At 28.2% G+C, this 24,030-nt stretch overlaps 1 protein-coding gene across 4 annotated transcripts in view; it reads right to left on the reverse strand.

Annotated features, from left to right (window-relative positions):
• The window catches only part of LOC107446277 (uncharacterized), a 32,350-nt gene that overhangs the window by 3,896 nt on the left and 4,424 nt on the right, over nucleotides 1-24,030 (reverse strand). For 2 of the 4 annotated variants that reach the window (XM_071187403.2, XM_016060895.3), the window contains exons 2-9: nucleotides 19,103-19,212; nucleotides 11,295-11,488; nucleotides 9,772-9,908; nucleotides 8,769-8,922; nucleotides 7,575-7,799; nucleotides 4,113-4,349; nucleotides 3,589-3,717; nucleotides 2,538-2,772 (exon numbers count right to left, since the gene is read on the reverse strand). In XM_071187403.2, coding sequence (XP_071043504.1) covers nucleotides 2,538-2,772; nucleotides 3,589-3,717; nucleotides 4,113-4,349; nucleotides 7,575-7,799; nucleotides 8,769-8,922; nucleotides 9,772-9,908; nucleotides 11,295-11,488; nucleotides 19,103-19,212 — 1,421 coding nt within the window. Of the gene's footprint in view, nucleotides 1-2,537; nucleotides 2,791-3,588; nucleotides 3,718-4,112; nucleotides 4,350-7,574; nucleotides 7,800-8,768; nucleotides 8,923-9,771; nucleotides 9,909-11,294; nucleotides 11,489-19,102; nucleotides 19,213-24,030 lie in introns of all 4 variants that reach the window. The other 2 variants (XM_016060903.3, XM_016060888.3) reach the window with 1 other exon arrangement.

Genomic DNA, 24,030 nt, shown 5'->3' on the forward strand with positions numbered 1-24,030 from the left:
AAGCCTCTTTTGGCCCACCAGATATAGATTGGGCGTCTCTGGTTTATGGAAACAGTAAATCTATTTTTACTTATAACTTATCTATAATTTCTCCTTCATCTTTGTGATTCTCTCTTTTCCTTTGTATTTCAACACTGAAGAAGGTGCTTCATTATAGCATCATAACGATCGTATCCCTGTTCTGTTCTTTCCACTTTATTTTAACAACATTTAAATCCAACACAAATATCCTTATTTCAGTTATGATACTTACCATCATTTTAAAACTGAGAAGTTTTTTCAGACAAACTTTAATTTGAATTGTGATTATAAATAGTAATATTAAACTACGACTGCGTGTAATAAGAGTCTACGATTGCAACTAATTTTGAAGTAATTATTTTCCGCAATTTATTATACTTTGCCTCTTGAAGTTTATTTGTCAGCGAATATTAGCTTTTTGGGGGATATCTCTCACAGTTTTCTCTCCCCATGGCTTTTTTCAATATCCCGTTCGTATTGAAAAAAAAATACCAAAAAGTATCCAAAAGTTAAAATAAATTAATAAGCATCCCTTGCTAAGAAAGCAAACACAAATTTTGCATTAATTGTCATCAAACTAAGAGAAATACATAGCAAAATACTAATCAGATACATAGATAGATAGCAAAATAAAGACAAAAAGAAAAGAGAGAAAAACGAAGAAAATTAGTGAGTAAATATATGGAGAAAAAATGGAAAATATTAAAGATTCATAAAAAGAGAAGAAAAAATATTTTTAAAAACATTTAAAAATTTTTTATTTATTTAAAATATATCAATACAATAGTGTGAGAAGCACTCAAAAAATTGAAAAGAAAATAGAACACATTAAGTAAAATATGTATACGAAATAGAACATATGAAGCAAAAAACAGAAAATAAAATGTAAAGAAAATACAGAACAAAACACAAAACTGAATCTATAAAGCGAGTAGCGAATGCAAATGAACTTGCACATACCGGAATCTTCCAAGAATGATTCAAAATCTTTACCTAATAAGATTGCCAGATTACAAAATATGAAAACAGAAGCTTAAATACAGGGATCGCTTTAATGGAGCGTTCGTACTGCAGTGCTGAAGCGCGTTTGATTTGTTAGTTACCTTGGATTGGCCCAAACATGGAAGTGCGCAAGGTAATTTAAAGTTTATAAATGGCAAAGGTGATATTTAATTATAAAATTTTATTAATTTTAGAAATTTCTTGTAATTTCTTATCCATAAAAATTGGCTCAAAGAGCAACGTCACAAACACACGAACTTAGTATTAACTTACTTTCGTTTTCATTTTGTTTCCATTTTTCTTATTTCGTGTGTTTCGGGCGTTGCTCTTTGAGCCTATTTATTAAGATTTGACAATTATAATTATTTAGCGCCTGGTAAAAAATCTGTGCAAAACGAGTGAATCATACTTTTTTTTTAAATAATTGTTAATTTTCAAAAATTATTAAAATTTTATAACTAAATATCAAGAACATTTATAGTTAGAAATTTTTTAAAATAAATTTATCAATTTGAAAATGTTACACTTAAATTGTTTTTTAACAAAGTATTACTGGATTTTTGAAGTGAAGTGTTTAGAATAAAAACATTGAAAACTATTGCAAGTAAATTGAAATACATCAAGCTGATCAGCAGCAAATGCTAAATTTTTTAATATTGTAGTTACTGCAGTTAAATTGCATAAATTTATCTCTCAATTTATATTGGGAATGAGCTAATTTTGTTGCTCTTAAAATTTCCAATAATCCTCAAAATTCCTGGTTTTATCTCCAAATTTCCCTGGTTTTCCCAGTCTTTCAAAAACCATGATGTTTTTTTTTTACATCATTGGGTTTGAGTAATTAGCATGAGTCAAACGAAAAGAAAAATGCCTTTCTTTTTAAAGCGTGATTCTAATTAATCGAATTCGTCAGGCTATCGAATATCTGAATTTTATGGCAAAAAGCCATGAAATGCAGCATCCTGCCATTTCTTTGTCAAATCTTCAAAACGTTCCGTCTTGTAATAGTGTTTTTTTTTTCTAACTTTGCCATAATCCCAATAACAAAAAATTCAGTCATTGTACTTTGTAGGTTCGCAAATTTTAAAAGGGAACAGTATATAATATGACAATACGTGGTGAAATGTCTACTTTATTAAAAGATAATACTTTGAATTAAATAATTGAAACTTAGTTTGTTTGAAATTTAACTATAAAAAAATTAATAACAGTTAGTTTAAAACGAAAGATGTTCGTGAATTCAATAATTACATACTTACTGAAAGTTAAAAAATATAATTTAAGAAAATTTAACTCATCCCCGAATAAGCTAAATCTTTAGAATTAAAATAAATTTGTACCTCAAGAACGTTCTTCTCATTAGATAGCGAGAAGAAACTCTCTCGTATTGAACAATCTGAGTGACCCATTAAGGAGAAAAGTTCTGCTATAAAATTTCATGTAAAGAATTCTATTATTACAATATGATGCTCGGAATACCTGTGAGACGAATTTTCATTTAAAAGATTACTCACATCTGTTCCTTAGTTGAAGAAGGGCGACGAAATCTGCGATAAGTCTTGTGAACTCGGCAATGGAAAAGTGTAACAACTCCTAAAACTATCAAACATGCTCCTGCTAGAGTGGCACCAGCAATGTACAAATTATGTAAATGATTCAAAGGGGCACTAGATGGACCAATAGTAGCACTGCGATAAATAGATGTATCTTCTAGGCTATGCGCTAAAGGCATTCCTGGGTAGCGTAGCTCTGAAACGGATATTAAATCTACATATCATTAGTCTAGTAACAACAATAACTATTAAATTTAAACACCTCCTATTAATATTAACTATACTTTTTTTAAGGTATCTGACTAGTGCAAAAACATTATTTTGGTTAAAATTTTCCAAGTCGAGTTTATTATAAATTTAGAATCCTTGTACTTTAGCTTTCTAAAAATACTTTGCTTTTGTTTGTACTCTAATTATTTACAAATTTATTGCAGTTTTTGTTCAAGGTGATAACAGTGGACATCATCACCCTAAACAATATTAAAAAATATAGAAAAATGGGAAATATGGTCTCAATAATTCAGTTAGAAGAGAGACCGAAAGTTTCAACTTCTGAATGTTAATTTTACTTTTTGCATATTTCATCATGCCTCGAGAACTTTTAAGGCCAATCGAAAAATGTTTTCGTGCCATTATAAAGCTCGTTTATCCAACGATACTTTTATACAACAAATAATTTTTAATAATAGTTTATTTCATTTAATAATAGTTGAAGCAAAACTGAATTGTGAGGTATGAAAACTTTTGCATCATTTTAAAGTACGTAATTTTATATGACAAAATACCAAATTTGGTTGAGATCGATCAATTCGATAGTTCCAATAGTTCTTGAAAAATTAAATTTTAAATATACAATATATATGAAATTTTTTAAATATACGACTTCTTTTGCACGCACTGTATATTAAATGGTATTTTAAATAAAATTCTTAATCGATAACTGCATCTTTGTATACAATAAATAGTTTCAATAAGATCTCCATTCATGCATCCAAAGTAAAACAAGAGTTACCTTCACATGTGTCACCTGTATATCCTTGATGACATGAACAAAAGAACGAGTCTAAACTAGGCCAACAACTTCCTCCATTTTGGCAGGGATTTGGAAAACAAGGATCATATTTTTGAGTACACCCAGGACCTAAAAATGTGCAATTAACAATAAAAACGCCGGATTTCCAAAATGCGAAATGAATCACAAATTAAGGTAAAAAGGAGGGAAACAGTATAAAATAGATTATTTTTTAATCATAATCAAATGTTTGTACGTAATACTTGCAGTATAATAACTATTACTGTAGTTGTTTAATTATATATTTTTTAGTATTATTGAGTTTGAATCCTATTCTTCTGTGAAACGTGTCAGAGAAAACTATTGAGAATGTTTTTGAAACAAAAATGAATACGTACCATCTTACGTTATTTAATCATTTTAACGCATATCTTTGTTTTTAGACTAATACTTCCTAAACGTTATAAAAATACTGACTTAGCAAATGATAGTGACACATTATACACACAAAAAAAAGTACTAACCATTGTATCCCGGATGACATATGCAGCTATAGTTATTTCCTCGATCAGTGCAACGTGCTGGGGTGGGACAAGGATTTGGTTGGCAAAGGTCCACTTTAACTTGACATCTCCGACCTTGATATCCTGGTCCACAATGACATCGATAACCAGCAACTAGATCTTCACAAGCTCCTCCATTTATGCAAGGACTGGAATCACACTCATCATACTCAAACTCACAGTGGTCACCTCCGTAACCTATTCATGTTAATTACATATTTACAAAGTTTAGTAAAATTTGTTTCAAAGTTAATTAGTAGTGCATAAAACATAGTTTCATTTAAAAAGATTTTTTCGCGTAAAGAGAGACATTACGTAACTTTTCTGCTTTTGGTATATCGTATACCTCAATAGCTAGACATTTTAACGCCAAAACTCGTTATTTATATAGATTTTGCTGATATATGAGCAAAAAATCTAGATTTTTAAAATAAAAAGTTGAGAAAAAAAAGTATGACAAAATTTACCTCAAATATTCAACACGACGGAACTCATCTACTTCTATCTCAGGTCCTACGGAACTCAGAATGCATATTGCATAACCGTCGTTGAACAGACGACCCAATCTTTGGGTTTACGACTGCTAACATTCAACTCCGTAGCCTTGTAATTTTGAATCCGATCCAGAAGACAAGGGAACTCCTGGATCAAGTATCGGGAAGAATTTGTCTTCGTGGAGGACTTTTTGATAGAACTAACCCGCATTTGCGTTACATGGAGAGGAAGACCGCGAAAACCTCCCACCGTTAGCCTGGCGGCGAAGGGACTCAAACCCATGATCACCTCATTGGAAGGTGAACTCTCTATCCCCTGAACCATCGCGCCTCATTTTAGAATGCATATTATGAGATCATGGGGCTGAGGTTATACTTAAAATTTTACTATTAAGTGGAGTTATAACGCAATTCCCAATTGCAACGCTCGAGTAAGCCCTCTAGCGATTAGGTTATTTTCAGGCTTTTTTTTATTAAATTTTCATTTAGTTCTATCAGAATCATTAGCAGGAAGGACGCCATTTTTTAGCAGCAAATAAAAAGCAAAATTTCCTTAAGGAAAAGGCTGAAAAACTTGAAAAAACGGCCCAGAACATTGGTAAGCCTTTCTGAAACAGAACGAGCCCAACATTTGAGGAACGGTTTCTCAATAGTTTTTTATCTTTCCATTATCAATAGCATAACTTTCGATTTCGTGATCGCATGTTGTTACAGATGTGTGTATTACAGTAAAATAATTTTATAAATGCGATTTCAGAACGGTATAGAATAGTATAGAATAGAATAGTAGTCAGTAATAGTTCTAGAATATTCTTCTTTATAGAATAGTATATATTTCTATATCTATATAATTCAAAAAACAGCAGTAAAGAATCATCCAAATTACTTGAAATAGTATCATTCGTGTTGATTATTCATGCATTTTTATCATTTTCTTGGTAAGTATTTTTTAATTTTCAATGAAAAATTTCAACTAGAATTCAGTTATTCTGTTTTCGAGTTATATATTGAAATTCATATCGACAGCTTGAAATTATAAAATTTTGTTGATTGGTATGCCATCTTAAAGTAATAAAGGGATAATCTATGTAAGGGATAATCTATTTGAGAATAAAATTTCAGACGAAGAGCATATCATTTTGGAATTCTCCGGATTTATAAATCAGGTAAGTGTTATGATTTTTATAATAAAACATTTACTTGCAAAAAAATTTTTTTTGTAATTTGATGATAGTTCTCTATAGAATGGTTTTCTGGTTTTCCGATTAACATTAAAAAAAACATGAAAGTTTTTTATTTTAATTTGAGGAATTTTTCGAATCGTTTTTTTTTTTTTCGTAAGCATTCTTTATTTTGCTTTTCTTAGTTTATAAATAATAATTTTTATTGAAACTTAAAATTTTTTGATAAAAATTGTTATCAAAAAACCTTTTCTGCAAAATTAAATGATATAAAATTATGCACTTTGTATACTTTCTGCATATTTCAGTGTTTGAAGTAATATGATTCATAAAACTATAAAAAGTAAAGTTAAAATAAGCATTTCATGTTACATCATTAAATTTAGCAAAACGATTTCGCAGGCAATGGTTTTAACACTAATAAGAAGAAACATATTTTTTTCCGATGTGCTTTGGATGTTCCTTCTGTAAAAAAAAAAGAGATACCATTTTGTTTTCGTTTGCATAAGAAAGAATATCAAACATTTTTCTTTTTTAAATTTAAATAAAGAAGGAAGGTTATAATACTGCACGCTACATTAAAGACGTCCCCAGAGCAACTGAATGACTATTCATATAGAAATCGCAGGAATTCTTCTCATACAACAACGCCCCCTATAGTTCATTGTGATCGCGAATAAGAAGAGTACATTCTTTGTCGGTAAACAATATGCAAATGACTGCTAATATGCTTAATTTACAAATAGTTTTCCTATTGGCAAAATTTCCGACAACTTTTTAACGCAATCACCGACTCTTTAACCTAATTAACATATAACCAGTCCTTTTCAGTGCAATTAAAATTATGAGCGTCTGAGTACCATTTAAATACCAGCCAAAGTACTCTGACTACCAATAATTTAACTTTAACCAACCTGTGTCTTCAAATCGTAATAAAATTTGTAAGAGATAATTTTGATGCAGAGTATAGTAAAAAAAATAATCATAGTTGATTATCCCTCTTTGCAGTAAATTATCAAGTGCTTTATCATTGAAATTCTGCTTAGTTACATCTGTTTTAAGTAATTTTGATGGTATATTGATGCAGAAAATTAAGTTTTTGAGTTTGTTTGTTTTATTGAAAATACTAAATATTTACCGTATATAAAATTGAATAATAAGTTGAAACGTTTTTATGGGGTGGCTCTGATACAGGGAATTCATGTTTAGAGTTTCTAGCAAAAAATATGCAGCATGCTAGAAAATTCGGTAATGGCTTTATGAAATAATGAGATTTTAATCCAGCAAAAAAGTTTTTTTTCTCTCAAAATCACTAATGTATTACATACGTTGTTTTATTTATTTATTGAAACTGCAAAATTGAAATATCTCCTTTTTACAAAACACACTCAAAATCACAGTCAGTCACCATCAAAAATTTTGAAATCACATGTTTCATAGTTAAAAGCAGCATATAGTACCGGGGAATGTTAAGCTATGTTATTTTTAATTTTGTGACAATGACAGTAGACCATGTCCTTGAGTCTGAAATTTAGAAGGATTCAAGTCTGGAAAGTCAATTTGTTGGGAAATAATTTTCAGAATTATTTTTTTGAGTGAGATTCATCTTTTCAATCTGTCGCTGCCTAATTTTCATGAAATAGATTTCGATAGAGACTTTATGCCATCTCAAATAATAACTTTAATAATTGGTATCCAATACATAAAGTGTGTAATAGTTTTATTTAATCAAAGAAAAAGTTTTTTACCTGGTAGACAGTAACATTTGTAACCACTTAGTCCATCTTCGCAAACACCATGGACACAAGGACTTGATAGACATTCATTAACATTAGCATCACAGTGACGGCCACTATATCCTGGAGGACATTCACACCAGTATGTTGTTTGATTACCTTTGCATGTACCATTGTTCAAACAAGGTCTTCTTTCACAAAGATTTACTTCTTCATCACATGCTTGTCCCCGATATCCTAGAAGGAAGATTTTAAACTAGTTCATTCTCAGTACATTCGATGGTTCAGAAGACTACGATTTCCATGTAGGCAAGAAACTTTTATAAAAATTCGGACTAATTGATTTCATTCACCAACTATCAGTCACAATAATCCATAAAAAGCAAAGCAGCAGCAATCCTTACAGTAAATTTAAAATTTTAAAAAGCAGTTAAATTTTAATACAAAATTTGTACAAGCTGTACCCCTTTCAGTATGGAGAATAAATTACTCATTGTTTTGATATGCTCATTACCTTGCAAAATTCTGAACAAAAAAAGAAATACTTTTCGTTTTACCCAACAATAAGTAATCGCAAACATGTAGCAAGTACGAATTTTACACTGAAATGAATCGTCCTTTTTCTTCTGAAAGATTTGATCGAAGAATTTAAAAATATTCAACAATTTTGAAAAAAAAATTATAATTTTATTTTATTTTTCATTTTATTTTTTATTTATTATTAATATTCCTTTATTTTTAGCAAAATTTAAGGGAGTGAAAATATCAATTGATGCTAAAATGTGCTAATCTTAAACATATTCAGATAAAGAAAGTTAGTCAAAATACATTAATTTAATGAATGCATTGTAAATTAATACATTATTTATAATAATACAATATATATTATTTATTGAAAAAAATTGCATAAAATATTAAAAATTACTTTCATTCTACTTCAAATTAAACTTTGAGTATTAATTAATTATTTTAAAAATATTTAATAATCTTCGAATAATTATTTAATTGTATTAAATTCGGATTCAACGGCTCGAAGAGAATCAGGCGTTAAATTTATGTAATAATGAATAGTGCTTTTTTTTCTGTTGAATTTCCTTCCAGCGCTTTTTTACGGTGCTTTGTTTTCATGATTGTAAAAAATTGAGCTGTTTGAGAAGCATTCCAACATTCCATTATTAAGCAGAGAAAGAAAATATTTGTGATTACCATGTGGACATAAACACTGAAATGTTGAGCCTGTAAGTCCTTCTGTAATATCTACACAAAATCCACCATGTTGACAAGGATTAGCGTAACAACCGTCTTTTTCTTCACAAAATCGTCCAACATACCCTGGGCAACAGTGACAAGTAAATGTTGTCTGTAAATAAAAATTCATAAAATTGTATGCAAATGTAAATAAAAATTCAATTTTAAAATTATTGACGATGTTTTTTATCTTAATTAAAAAGATAAAAACATTTGAAAGGTTCGCTAAATGATGGTAGAAACCTCAAAATTTAAATTTTATAATTTGTTTCAGCTGAGTTTCTCTGCATAAAGCATTGTGGAAGAATTTCAGAACATTTTTCACGTATTAAACGTATAAAATCTTACGAGGTAAAAATTGCCAAAAAATGGGTGTTTGAATTAAGTTTTTTGTATTCAAAGATTAATTTAATATTAATATTTATAATGAAATGAGAATTCCACTGTTTTTATATCGAATATAGTATCTAAAAATGCGAAATAGGATTGCAAATTATTATTAAAGTGATAAAAATACGCCTCAAAGTTTGGCCAATAATTATTACAATCAATCGAAGCACAAGAAATAAGTGCTAATAATAAAACTTATTAATTCGAGAACGAAACTAAAACGTAAACGTTGTTTAGCAAACTCATCCAAGTTTCACTTAACCAATAATCATATTCTAGTTGATTCTTTCTTTACTCGCATTGATTTTCATAAATATTGGTGAAAATTTTAGTGCTTCTCAATTAAAATAATATTTTTGATTGGAAAATATAAGTAATTTTCCAAATATACATCAATACAGTGTGACTGGTTTTGTCTCGGAATTTTATTTCATTATTAGACCATACTTGATCTTTTGAAAAGATAAGTGAATTTGCGATCCCAATTATAAATGTTTTTTCACTCCATTTCTAACAAAGATTCAAAAATATTTAAAAGAGCTGGTTACATAACAATACAATAGAAACCTACCATTGTGGGATCAGTGAAGCAAGCACCTTTCCCGGAACAAACGTCATCATCAGGTTGTCGGAAACATTCCTGCGTTCGAACTGTTATATTTAAGATCCAAGAAACTTCACAGCCTGTCGATGGTATCCATGTTCGAACTAAAAATCATTACCTAATTAGTCAAATATTTGAACTACTCAATTGACTTCGATTAAATTGACAGAAAAAAGAAACAATGGTAATATTTTATTTCCTGAAATTGCAATGGAAGTTGAGTTTAGTCAAAACTTTATTTAAAAATCCACTGTAAGGTGGGAATTTTATCATACGTATTTCTATTTTTTTAAATTTTTTTTCTTGTAAGTAGTCAAGTCAACCCAGACATTTTTTCAAGCAATCAACCAAAAAGCATTTAATAAAATGCTTGATTCCGGAAAACATGCCATCATCCAGTTGTCTAAAACATTTTTTGAATTCGAACTGTTATATTTTAGATGTAAGAAACTTCACAGCCTATCGCTGGTATTCATGTTCAAACTAAAAATAATTTACCTAATTAATCAAATATTTGAACTACTCAACCGACTATCAGTTTAGTAACAAATGAAATGGAAAAAAGAAACATTGATAATATTTTATTTGCTGTGATTACATTGGAAGCCGAGAATAGAGAAAATTTTTTTTAAAGAATCAACCATTAAGTAGAAATTTCATGGTTCATTTTTCTGTTGCTGGACAAAACAAAAAAATTTTATGAAACTCTTTGGTTTTTTTCCGTCAATACACGGAATAGATTGCCACAAATTTTGCGGAAGAAAATTTTCCCCTAAACATCCAGGAGTGTTGTTATATCGTTTTAAGAAATGGCCTATAGCAGGGATGGCAAACCAATGGCACGCGTACCATTTATGGCACGTGACGCTATATTTTGGGCACGCCACCGATCACAAAGTTCACTATGAAGCATATTAACAATTAATTTAAAATTCACAAAAAATTAACAAAAAAATACACAATTAATGCCAAAAAAGCAATTAATAACCATAAAAAAACAAGCTAACAATAAATAACTAGCAAAAATGAATTAACAGTTCTGCTTAAACTAACATCTTATTACCCTAACATAAGTTATTTGTCATCTAATCTGCAACAACAGAAGTCACACTGCTTTAACACGTTCACGCCGGGAAAAGTGAAAATACTGGTACAGGAAAAGAGAAAATACTGGTAGAAGAACTATTTCAATATTAGATAATATTCGAGAGGAGTTAATCTATTCTCAACAATAACAATTCACTGTAAGGAAATTTATAACGGCGAGGAAGCAATTCAATATAAAAATTGCACCCGTTAAAAACAATTGGTAGTTATGGATTTTTATTATTCCCGGAAAAAAACTAAACAATGAAATTTATTTTTACCAGTTTTTACTCCGGTGCGCTGCCAAGGTGAGACAATATAGCGTGACCCACCGGTGGGTCACCCCGGCGTGAACGTGTTAAGTTCCTATCCTTACACATTCTAATGAGTAAGAAAGAAAATACCGCTAAAGATGTGTGTCCCAGCTAGAAGGAGCTCATCTTTCAAAGTAATATTATCTGTTATGCCTACTTTCCAATGAGACATAGCTTGTACAGGGAGAACAGCTAAATTACATGAAATAGCTTCTCTCTCTGGAAGTGGATCAATAAATACTTCCATTTCTTCTTCGGTACTACCGGAAAGATTCATCTGCAAACTAAAAATAGCAAAAAGGATAAATTTTCATCTCTTCAGAATTCATCAAATAAATAATTCAAATTTTTTTTTTTAAATTCATAAGATGGTGTAAAATTAGCATAAAAACAGCCTTTTATAATTTCGTCTGTTTTGTCAAGAAATAATTTTTAAAAATAATTGGGTAGTTTTTTTACACATTACATTCTTTATTATCGCTATAAAATTCTTTTCAATTCAAACTAATCGTGCTAAGTCTTCAAAGCATTTTTTTTTATTTTTTGAAATGAATTAAAATGGTCAGGAAATTTTATGTTTTTGCTACAAGCTTAATTTTTAACTACAAGAATTTGTGAAAAAGACATATTTTTTTCTGTTGTTGTTTTACATAACATTCTTTTAGAATTAGGATGATTCTAAGTCATGAGAAAAACAATTAAGAAATTCAAATATATATATAGTTATAAATATTTTATTAATACGAATAATAATATTTTAATCTCTTAGTATTTTATATTAAGATATTTCAGGCATAAATATATATTTATACAAACTGTTTTGACTAAAATATTTAATTAATTTCATACTTTTAACTAAAATATCAGTTCATTCATGTAATCATCAATTGTAGAAAAATTAAGCAAAAAATAATTTTTATGTACAAAAAGCGTTTCGTTGCAGATACAAATTTTTCACACATCTATTCTGTAGGATATTAATCAGCTACACACCTTTACCTTATTTTTTTAAACATACCTTTTTTTCAACTGATTCAGATTTCTGACTCCCAAGATATAGGGGATAGCCGCAAGCTGGGAAATAGGGTTCACATAATTTGGTCAGGAGAGCGATTCAATGTTTGAGTCCTCAATGTTAACTTTATTTTTTGCGCATTTCGCCATATCTTGAGAAGTTTTTGAGTGAGTTGAAAAATTTTTGCACATAATTATAAAATTCGTTTATCCAAAGATAATTCTTTGCGAAAAATAAATTTTTATACATATTTATCATTTTTTAATAATAGTCGAAAAAGTTTTGAATGATAAGGAATGCAATTTTTTACATCATTTTAAAGTATGCAATTTTCTATGGCAAAATTCAAAATTTTGTGGGTACAAAACTCGAATCCATCGAAAAAAGGTATGTTTATTTAGAGGAAGTACGTTTTTATGTCTGATTTTGTAACTTAAAATATCGTCTTCAATAATTAATTAACATATTTGAAGTCACTCAAACGAACCATTAAGATTGAGTCCTATGAATGGTTTGAGGAGCAAACCTTAAATACGCTATTTTTGATGCAGAGAGGATATTTTTAGCTACGATATCATACACATAAACTTGAATAAATATAAATTTTGTTTCCCTTGAATACGAATATTAGACCCTCAAAATATGAAGGGGGTAGCCGCATTCTTTGAAACATGCACTATAATAAATGGATACTCAAATTTCACGAAACCTTCTATGTTTTTGACGAAACCGTTTCCTAGTATATGCTCCGAGCAAAAATTTCGTCACTTCTTCGAGGAAACGTATTCCGTCAAAATTAAAAAAACATTTCGTCATTCTATTGTAATTGATGAAACTATAGATAACAAGAAAAACTGATACAACAGAAAGATAAATTACACCCATGCCCCGAGCGGGATTCGAACCTGAGACCTTCCTGCTTATTAGATATTTTGTTTGCATTGATTACAAAATTAAAACAGTGAAAAAGAAGAATTTTTTTTCTCCATACTGAGCTTAAAAAAATGATGCTTTTCTTCATTAGAAACTGAATTAGTTTTACATTCTATTCTGAATAAGGTGCTATTTAAATTAAGCAGGGCATGGATAATAATAAACTTCTACAAATTTTAAACTTCAAAAAAAATTTAAAATTTTTTCAAATTTTAAGCTTTTTTTCTCCTTTTTAATTAAATGAAAACATTATGTATTATCCATCCATTACTTTTTCCAGTTTACGTTTTATGAAATATGTATTCTCCATCCAGAAAGTTTTATCATAAATTTTAATTTTTTTAAACATCATTTTATACGCTAAAGCTGCGTAATTTCTTGTTTCATGAAATTTTAAAAGCCAAAATCTAAACCCATTTGTTTTTACACCGGAAAGCAAATTTAAAAAATAACTGTGCACATTCTAAGCTTAAGGTTGTTATTTTTTACAGTTGCTGATAAACATTTATTTTTAAAAAAATGACCAAAAAAAATGAATATAGAAGAAAAGTGCTTCAGTATCACTCTATACGAAACAAACTGATTTCTTATTCCCCGTTCAAGTCAAGGTTATTATTATTATTTTTTCTATTTGTTCAATTTCTAAACGTATATTTCTAATATATATACTTTGCTTTCACTCCAGAAAGTTTTATCACAACTTTTAATTTTTAAAAAACATCATTTTATATGTTAAAGCTGCGTATTTTCTACCTTCCTAACAAGTTAAATGCCAAAATCGAAATCCGTTTATTATAACTATTGAAAGCAAATTGAAATAACATTTTTTTTTATAATGGCAGGCACTGAACTCTTCGCTCTTCGCCTTAGAAGATGCCGGGATTGTTACTCATTTAGCGTTACCCAGTGGGCACCTGTGAACCAAAGTCACGGAGACGAGCAACGTTACCCACGCCTGACTGCCACAAACCCGTTCATAGGGTGGGCCACATTCACTCATTCACACAACAGAAGACAACACAGAGAGAGAAACATCCATGCCCAGAGCGGGATTCGAACCCGCGGCCATTGGCTCCGCAGTCAGACACGCCAACCACTCGGCCCACCTGGCCGGCAATTGAAATAACAAAAACAAATGTGCACATTCCAAGCTTTAAGCTGTTATTTTCTATAGTTGTTGATAAATATTGTTTTAAATTTTTTTTAAAAAATGACAAAAAAAAAAAAACGAATATGGAAGAAATATATTCAAAGTTTCAGTATCCCTTTAATACTGAGAAACGGCGAAAAAAATGATAAATTACCTTCATCTATTCTTTGCAGTTGTTGATAAATATTTTTACAGTTGATGATAAATATTGTTTTAAAATTAAAAAAAAAGAAGACAAATAATGATTAGAGAAAGAAAAGTTTTCAACGTTTCATTATCCCTCAAATAGTGAGACAAAATAAAACTGATTGTTATCTCCCGCTCTAGTGAATAATAAATTATTATTATTATTTTGTTTCGATGCTAAAGAGAATTTAAAATCATTGTTGTTTCGTGAAATTTTAAAAGCCAAAATCTAAACTCATTTGTTTTTACACCGGAAAGCAAATTTAAAAAATAACTGTGCACATTCTAAGCTTAAGGTTGTTATTTTTTACAGTTGCTGATAAACATTTATTTTTAAAAAAATGACAAAAAAAAAATGAATATGGAAGAAAAGTGTTTCAGTATCACTCTATACGAAACAAACTGATTTCTTATTCCCCGTTCAAGTCAAGGTTATTAATATTTTTTTTTCTATTTGTTCAATTTCTAAACGTATATTTCTAATATGTATACTTTGCTTTCACTCCAGAAAGTTTTATCACAACTTTTAATTTTCAAAAAACATCATAATTAACAATATAAATATCAATAACAATATAAATATCAAAATCTAAATCCATTTATTTAAACTCTTGAAAGCAAATTGAAATAATATAAATAAATATGCACATTCTAAGCTTTCTGTTGTTATTTTCATAGTTATTGATAAATATTGTCTTAAATTTCAACAACAAAAAAATCGTCATAAATATTTAATGTGGATTAAAAACTTTTAAGCTGACTCCTATCTCATGTTCTGGTAAAGGTGATATTAGTTTTTACTAATTGTTCAATTAATTAAGAAAAAAAAACTGAAGTGAAACTTAATATACGTATCAAACATTTCATCCGGATTTATTTTAGTTGTGGTACATGACCCTAAAGATGAAAAAAAAATATATTTAAAATTTAAATAGGATGAAATCTCTTATCATCAGTTTTCTTTTAATAATAACAAAAATTTTAAGGTGCCCCTCAACGATTGACAAGAAAATGTCATCAAAATTACTGTACTGTATAGTAATGGTATTTCTGGTAAAAACAAAAAAATCATAATTCTGATAATAAAACCAAAATATACGGTATTTAAACCATGTGTTTGGTAAATTTTTCTTTCATATGGTAATGATTTACTGGAACCTAGTTATAGTTTTGTTTTTACCACACATTCAGTAAAAGTGTAAGACTGAAATGTACATTTTACAGAATAAATGATTTTTACATCATGCAAGAATCATGTTAAAATTATCAAATTTTACTGCATTTACCAAATTTTATTACATATAAAACCATAGTTATATTTTATGATTAATTTTACTAAAATCATTACCAAAGCGCTTCGGTAAAAATTACCGAGATTTTTGGTAGTAAAGAGATTTGAGTTTGCCAAGAAACACGGTAAATTTTGCATATTCTGATAGTTTTGACCCTGCTTTTTTCCTCTATGTAGAAAAGAAAAAGAAATTAATATATTTTTAAAAGCAAATACGTGTTTTCATTGGAGTTAAAAGACGTTTTCAATGAATAAACGCGATGCAGTGAGCGTTTATTTAACTTTTAAAATAAAAATATAAAGCTATTAAATTTTACGAAATAAGTATCGGAGAGTTTAGTAAGATGTTACTTTTAGATTCGGAGAATTTTTTTATAAGTTAAAAAAACAACAACAAAGGATCATAACTCATTTTTCATTACAGATATGATTGTTTAAATCTAGTTATTTAACATTGTTTTAATAAATGAACAGTTCAACGTATCTTTAATACTTTCTTTTAAATATTTTTAATTACAAAACAATATTATTCGTTGTATGTGATTGAAAAAATTTCTTGTTTTTCGGATAAATGTTTATATCTAACATCGATTAAAGGAGATTTAAAATAATGAAAATTTCAGCTATTTACTAATAAAATTTTTTGCCCATGGATTTTATTTTGAAGTTATTGGACCAAAAAATATAAGGAATAGTTACTTAAAACTCATTTAAACTTTTAATCAGTAATAACAGTTAAAATCAATAAAGTTAAATTAATAAAAATTAGTCAATAGCAGTAATGAAAATACTAAGTATCACGTAATATTATTTTTTTAAATTTTAACAAACAGTTACATTGTAAAAAGACATGATAGCATGATTAATATAAAATAAGAAAACTTGAATTTTTGAACTTGTTATATTTAACAATTTTAAATAAGTTTTCTGCAAACAAATGATGCATATTGGTAACGACTAATTTTTATTACAATAAAAAAATTTATATTATTCATATAAATGAAATCACTAATAGAAGCTTAAAACACATAGACTCCAGCGTTGTATTGATATGCTTAATAAGCAGAATAAGTTAACATAATTTAACATAAGCGAAAACTCCTTTTATAAAATAATGTTTTTTACCAGTTGCCATTTTTATGATGATGCCTACATTTTGCAAACATATCGTAACTTTTAATCCTACCAGAAATACATTTGAAAATAAATTAGCAAATTTGCACAGCAAAATCTATATTCATTTTTAGATCTTAAAATTTTTTCTTCAAGTATCCATCCTTAAAATAATGCCATAGACATTGCATTCGAGTTGTAGCTTTTATAAATATTCAAAATAAAATCGGAGCATTTTATAAATACATACTTGTTTTAATTTAAAAATTTCAAAAACCATTTGAAATCAATAACAGAAACATGCAAATTTGAACATAAATAAAATTTTACGGGAGCCATACACTTTGGATTCAATTTGTATCTTTGCTCAAAGAAGCAGTTGAAATAATAGTATTTTTGGAAAGCATGATTTATTTTTAATTTCAAAATTAATTGCACGGGGAAACCTATATTCATCAAATATTCCGATGAGTAAACTTTTTACGTGAGTTCGTCTTTAAAATGCTACCATTGGACATAAAATTCTTTTTTCTTTTTTTATTTATTTCTCTTTTTTTTAAAGTTATCAGTAAAATTCAAAGTATTTAATGAAAACGTGTTGAAATTTTTAAAATAAAACTTGATTTCATAAACTGAACTGAACCGGCCAGGTGGCTGAACGGGCATTTTGCACTATTCATTTAGCTTAAAATTGAATAGTAAGCTTTTTCATTTTTGAATTGAAGAGGTTTTCAAAGTTCAACTGTATTTGCTTCGAAGCTATTTTGACACATTTTTGCCATATTGTGAGAAACCCTTTTTTACAGTGTACGAGTATTTAATTAAAATTTGTAATTGAGTTTCTGTTGTTTGAGTAAACCTTCCAGTGTGCGCGTCTGCACAAATTTTACGACAAATTTGTCTTTTAATATGAATTTTTTCGCGAATCGCAGCTGAGACATCTAAAGATCATTTTTATTCCTCCTTTCAACCCTTCCCCAAATCATGGAATGTGCCAACAGGAAGTCATGTGACAATTTTTATTTTCAATCGAGGTTTTGTGCTAGGTGATTATTTCTTCGTAAAATTTACGACACGCTCGTGGTCGAGGGTGAAATTTGAAAAATATTTATTTTTCAAGTGTTTTGTAATTTTGTGTTAATAAATGGCGTGTATTATTTTAATTTGCACAAAATCGAATTTATAATTTTTATAACGATCTTTAATTTTTTCTCGCTTTCTTCGAGAATTGTTCGACGAAGAATAGAAGAGAATGAAACATTTGGATTTAAGATTGATAACGATTGGAGTGAAGAAGATAAAGAAATGAATGATATCAGTAGTGAATCTAAAAAATATATATTTTGGGCAATTTTGATAATAATAATTCAGGGGAAAGAAATGATGGTGACAAGTTCCATGTTGACAAGGATAAACCTTCTAAGTGAGGAAAGTATGCAAACTGCTGAAAAACGAAAAAGAGAAATATTGTAATAGTGTCTCTTGGCCTAGACCACCATGCTAAGGATATAGAGGATGAAATAGAATCATTTCTAAAAATAATTGACCTAAATATGATTGATGAAATTTCGGAGTGTATAATATAAATAAATATATTAATTTTCTAAAATCGATACTCAAGAGATACAGACTGTACTATTACCTTAATAGTGGAAAAGATGGGATTCTTATATATGATACGATTATTTCTTAACAAAATTATTGTTAGCATATTCATTTCTGTCATTTACTGTGCCAAAAACGGTAAAAAAAAACAGCTGTCGTAAAAAATACAGCGCAGGCACGCTCATGTAAAATTACTGAGCACGCGTGCTGGAAGGTTAAATAGTTGAGTTTTTGCTTCATAAAAAGACTGAATTCCCAAAAGGTAAGGTTATATACCTAAACCATGTATATAAATAACAAATTGTCCCTAAGTTTGCACTATGGAATTTTGTGATTCTTTCTAGCATTATTAATTAAAATAAAAAGATGTTCAATTGACAAGTTAGATTCTTCACATCGATTATTTTAAAATTTGCGTTTGTAAAAAATGGAATCTTCTGAAGACGCACAAAATCAAGACCCTCAAGAAAGAAATCAGGACAAATAAGAACTAAATATTTTTCATCAGGACAACTACGAAGCGTGCTTAAACTTTAAATTATTTACATCTTCTTAAAGATTTCCTTTTAGATAGAAAATTTTAAATTTAGAAGAGTATTACTTACATTAACCAGTCCCCTTCTTGAAGCTCAAGTTGAATCACGTGATCTGCTTGTATAAAAACATCTTCCGTTAGATTACTTTCAGCGCATTTTCTTGTAAAGTAACAAACAATCTAGAAGAAATTAGTTTTGTGATCAGTAAAATAGACATAAAAATTTATAATAGTGCTCGATGGAATTGTGTGAAAATATAAATGTAATGTGATTAGTAAACCCTCTAATAATTCAGCCAGTTTCTTAGAAGGTAATGTTTAATCAGAAAAATATTTATTCGAAGAAAATAAATAAACGAATCAACTTTTGACTATTTAAAATTTAATGTATCTGTAGTCAATTGGTTAGAATTTATTACTGTAGTTGAGTTATAGGGAGTTTCAATAAACAATTGTACAGTGCGCAAAATAAAACACGGACCACCTACAATAACTTTTGATCAAAGATCGGATCTTCAGGACTCAATCTTAATGGTTAGAGGGGGGTGACCTCAAATATGCTAATTAATTAGTGCAGACGATATTTTAAGTTACTAAATCAGACACATAAATGTACTTTCTCTAAACAAACATAACTTTTTTTGGACAGATATATAGACTGACCCCCGAAATATAGCAATTTGGGAAATATGGTCCTAATAGTTTGGCCAGGAGAGCGGTTCAAAATTTATACCCTTTATTGCTATTTTCACTTTTTCCGTATTTCACCATGTCTCGAGAAATTTTCAAGATAATTGTAGCATTTTTGCATACAGTTATAAAATTCATTTATCCAAAGATAATTCCATGCAAAAAGGAACTTTTAAATAAATATTTTTTAATTTTTATAATTTTATTTATTAACAGTCGAAAAAATTTTGAATTGTAAGGTATACAATTTTTTAGATCATTTTTGAGGATATAATTTTACTTGACGAAATTTGAGTGAAATTGGTCAAATAGTTCCTGAGAAATTGAGTTTTCAAAATACGATTTTTTTAAAAATATGATCTATTTTTACATCATTTTTAAGGATATAATTTTACGTGAAAAAAATACAAAATTTGAGTGACATTGGTCAAATTAAGTACCTGAAAAACTGAGTTTTTAAAATGCGATTTTTTTAAAAATTTGATCTCGGGAACTGTTTGTCAGATTTTATACAAATTTTGTATTTTGCCATGCAAAATTATATCTTTAAAAAGAATCTAAAAAGATGTATACCTTACAAATTTTCTTGACTGTTATTACGTAAAAAAAATGAAAAATAATTAATACTTACAAAAAGTTATATTTTGCATGGATTTATCTTTGAATAAACGAATTCTATAATTCTGTGCAAAAATCTTTTTATTCGCTTAAAAAGTTCTCGAAATATGCAGAAAGTAAAAATTAATATTAAGAGGTCCAAACTTTAGAGCGCTCTCCTGACCAAACTATTGAGGCCAAATTTCCTAGATTGCGGCTATATTTTGAAAGTCAGAAATCCGAATTTTTCGAAAAAAAGTATGTTTATTGAGAGAAAGTGCGTTTTTGTGTCCTATTTCGTAACTTAAAATATCGTCTGCACTAATTAATTCAGGGCTAAAGAGAATAGAAGGGCTGTTTCACTCCTTTGAAGAAACTCTCGCCACGCCAAACCTCCGATTTTCTCCAGTGACGTCACTGTGGCGTGAAGCTTGCACTTTTACTTCAAGAACGAAGCGTTCTGTCTAACTAGCTCTAACTAATATTGGAGCATTCCTTTTTGTGACATATTCCAAGACATTTGTTGTTTTATAAAATGATTTTCCTCAGTTTATTGCAGTGAATTTACAAAAATTTAAAACTATTTATGAAATGCCAGTTTGCGCGATTGCAATTTGCAAAAATTCTGATGGAAACACAAAAGGAAAAAATATAATTTTCCACGTGCTCCCTAAAGTAAATGAACAACTACGTAAAGAATGGATTTAACGAATTGCAAACGAAATGACACAGTTAATATAAAACAGCAATACGTTTATTCTATCGTTAAGAACTTTTATAAAAATTCCCCATCTAAATAGAAACCGCCTCGTTACTTCAAAAAGAAAGGTAGCGAAAAAATTAAAAATGGATAAAGTCAAAGAAAATTAAAGCGTAAATAAAAAATGTAAATAAAAAATGTAAATAAAATATATAGTATATAGTTAAAATTCTCCTAATTTCATAACATATTTTTTAATGAAGTTATTCTAAATGCTTATGATTTTTTTAAATTATATTCTCTTAAAATTTAATATCTATAAATTATATTATCTTAAATTTAAATATCTATAAACAATTGTAAAATTTCAAATATCATTATGAACCAATATTATTTTGTTTCAGTAATTAGCGTTTAAGGTTGATGTTTCCTAATGATTAAGTATGAACAAATTGCTATTAAAGGCATATTTTAAAATCAGGATTCTAAATTTAACCCAACTTATAGTTACCAAAGATTATGTAGATAAAAAAGTGTCGATATATGCTTTTCTTAATAATTAAAGTTAAAACTGAACTTTTTAAAATAAAATATTTATAGTGTCATTTTCGCCAACTAGTGAAATATTTTTATAAGTTTAAAATGGTATTTTTTTAATATAATGGCCAAGAAATTTTTTTTGAACTATGTTTATGAACGGACATAATGTGTTAATTATGTAAAGTTTGAAATCTAATAATTGGAAAAAATCTAACTTATTTTTACAGAGAGAAAGATGCAAAGTTATTATATCTTTGCTAGCGATCTCCGAAATCTGTGTATACAGTGACGTCATGAGGAGAGAAATCGTAGCTTCAGCTGTAAGAGCGGAATGAATTAGCCCTTCTATTCTCTTTAGTCCCGTAATTAATTTGCATACTTGAGTACCCCTTCCCTTCAACCATTAAGATTGAGTCTTAAACCGGGAAGATCGATCATTTTAGATCAAAAGTTATTCAGGGTGGTCCGTTTTTTTTGCCCCCCCCCCACAGTACAGAACAAAAGAAAAGAAAATGAGTCTGATAATTTTTGATCGATTACAAACCTTCGTTATTTCATTTTTTCTACCTTGAAATACCATAATAATAAAGAGCAAAATAATTTTAAAACAACTGAACCTGTTTATGGTTTAACAATGCAAAATTTCTATTGTTATGGTCTTTGTTATTTTTTATAAAATTCTAAATAATATGTTTAATTACTCTAATATTTCAAATATTATTCTATTACAAGTCACACTATACAAAATGAAGAAATTATTTATAAACTCATTTTGTAAATATAATTAGATTAAAAAAAAAATTCATTCTTTAGATTTTACAACATTTTCAACGAACATGCTAAAGAATGTTTCAATATGTCGTCTGTTTTTAGAAAATTATGCTTGAATGTTTTATTGTTGCAATGATGTTCCTCATTATGCTAGATTTTTTATCTGTTGAGTGAGTTTTGTCCTTAAAAGTCTGAATGATTTCTAGGGTAGACCTTAAATACGCTAACAACGAGGTGGCGTAAAATATTCTCATTGGTAGGCGGATCATGGGTTAGAATCCCCTTGCCTTCAGGCCAACTGTGTGAGGTTTTCGTGGTTTTCCTCTCCATATAACCCAAATGTGGGTTAGTTCTATCAAAACGTCCTCCATGAAGGCAAAATTTCTCCCGATACTTGATCCAGGAGGTCCCTTGTCTTCTGGATCGGGTTTAAAATTACAAGGCTATGGAATTGAACATTGGTAGCTTCAAAATTGGGTCGGCTGTTCAACGACGGTAAAAAATTTAATAAAATCATGATAAAAGTCACATTTTTTATGTATCATATTTTGAATGTACTACCGACTGTTGTACCATTAGACACCTAAGAACAGTGGCTATTTCTTAAAACCTAATGGCAACAGAAGCAATATTTTTATTTCTAAAAATGACTTTAAACAATAGATTATATCACAGAAGCATCTCAATTGATATTTTGGTGAAATTTTCATCACTAAATTCATTCATTTTATAATATTATTTTTGATATTGAATATATGTATTCATAAAAATATGAATATGAATGTATATATATATACATTCATATTTTATGAATATATATCTATATATATATATATACGTATATATATATATATATATATATATATATATATATATATATATATATATATATATATATATATATATATATATATATATATATATATATATATATATATATATATATTTATATATATATATATTTATATATATATATATATATATTTATATATATATATATAACTATTAAATTGAATTTTAGTTGCACACGAGAAGAATTTTTTAGCTATGATAAAATAATTATCATTTATTTAGATTGTGGTTTCATTCCAAGTAAACTACCGTACAATAATGGAAGAAAATAGTATTTTTCAGGAAATGCTTGTAAGACTATTTTGTAATTTTAGAAGTGTTTGGTGCATGCAATGTTTTACAATTTACGATAAAGTTTAAAGCTTTCAGAGGTTTTAGGCAAAGACTATAAATTACAAAAGAAAGCAGGTATTTTTGAACACCCTATAACATGAATTCAATCAATAAGCTTGCAACTCGTATCGATTACTTTGGTTGTTTTTTGCAATAATTACGTAAAATTTCGTAAATCTAGCTTAAATATTTATGGAGATGTGATCATTTTTATAAAAAAAAAGTTAATTTTTATGTCTCTTTTTTTTGCTATAAATTTAAAAATATTCATTAAAAATTATGCAAAATTTTTGGAGCAATTCAAAATTAATTACAAAAATATTGTTTTGAAATTTTAAAACAAATTGTTAAGAAATGCTCAAGATATAAGTATTTAAAGCAGTTCTTTTGTACTGAGCGTGTACAGAAAAAATATTAAATTATTTTTTCTTGATTTTATAGCGCATCGTATTGGGCAACTAATGAAAAAAATTTGATTTAAATATCCTAAAAAATAAAAAGTTTCAAGCACTTTT

The sequence above is a fragment of the Parasteatoda tepidariorum genome, chromosome 11, assembly GCF_982258835.1.
Source record: "Parasteatoda tepidariorum strain Cologne lab strain chromosome 11, Ptep-v5.0, whole genome shotgun sequence".
Lineage (NCBI taxonomy): Eukaryota > Metazoa > Arthropoda > Arachnida > Araneae > Theridiidae > Parasteatoda > Parasteatoda tepidariorum.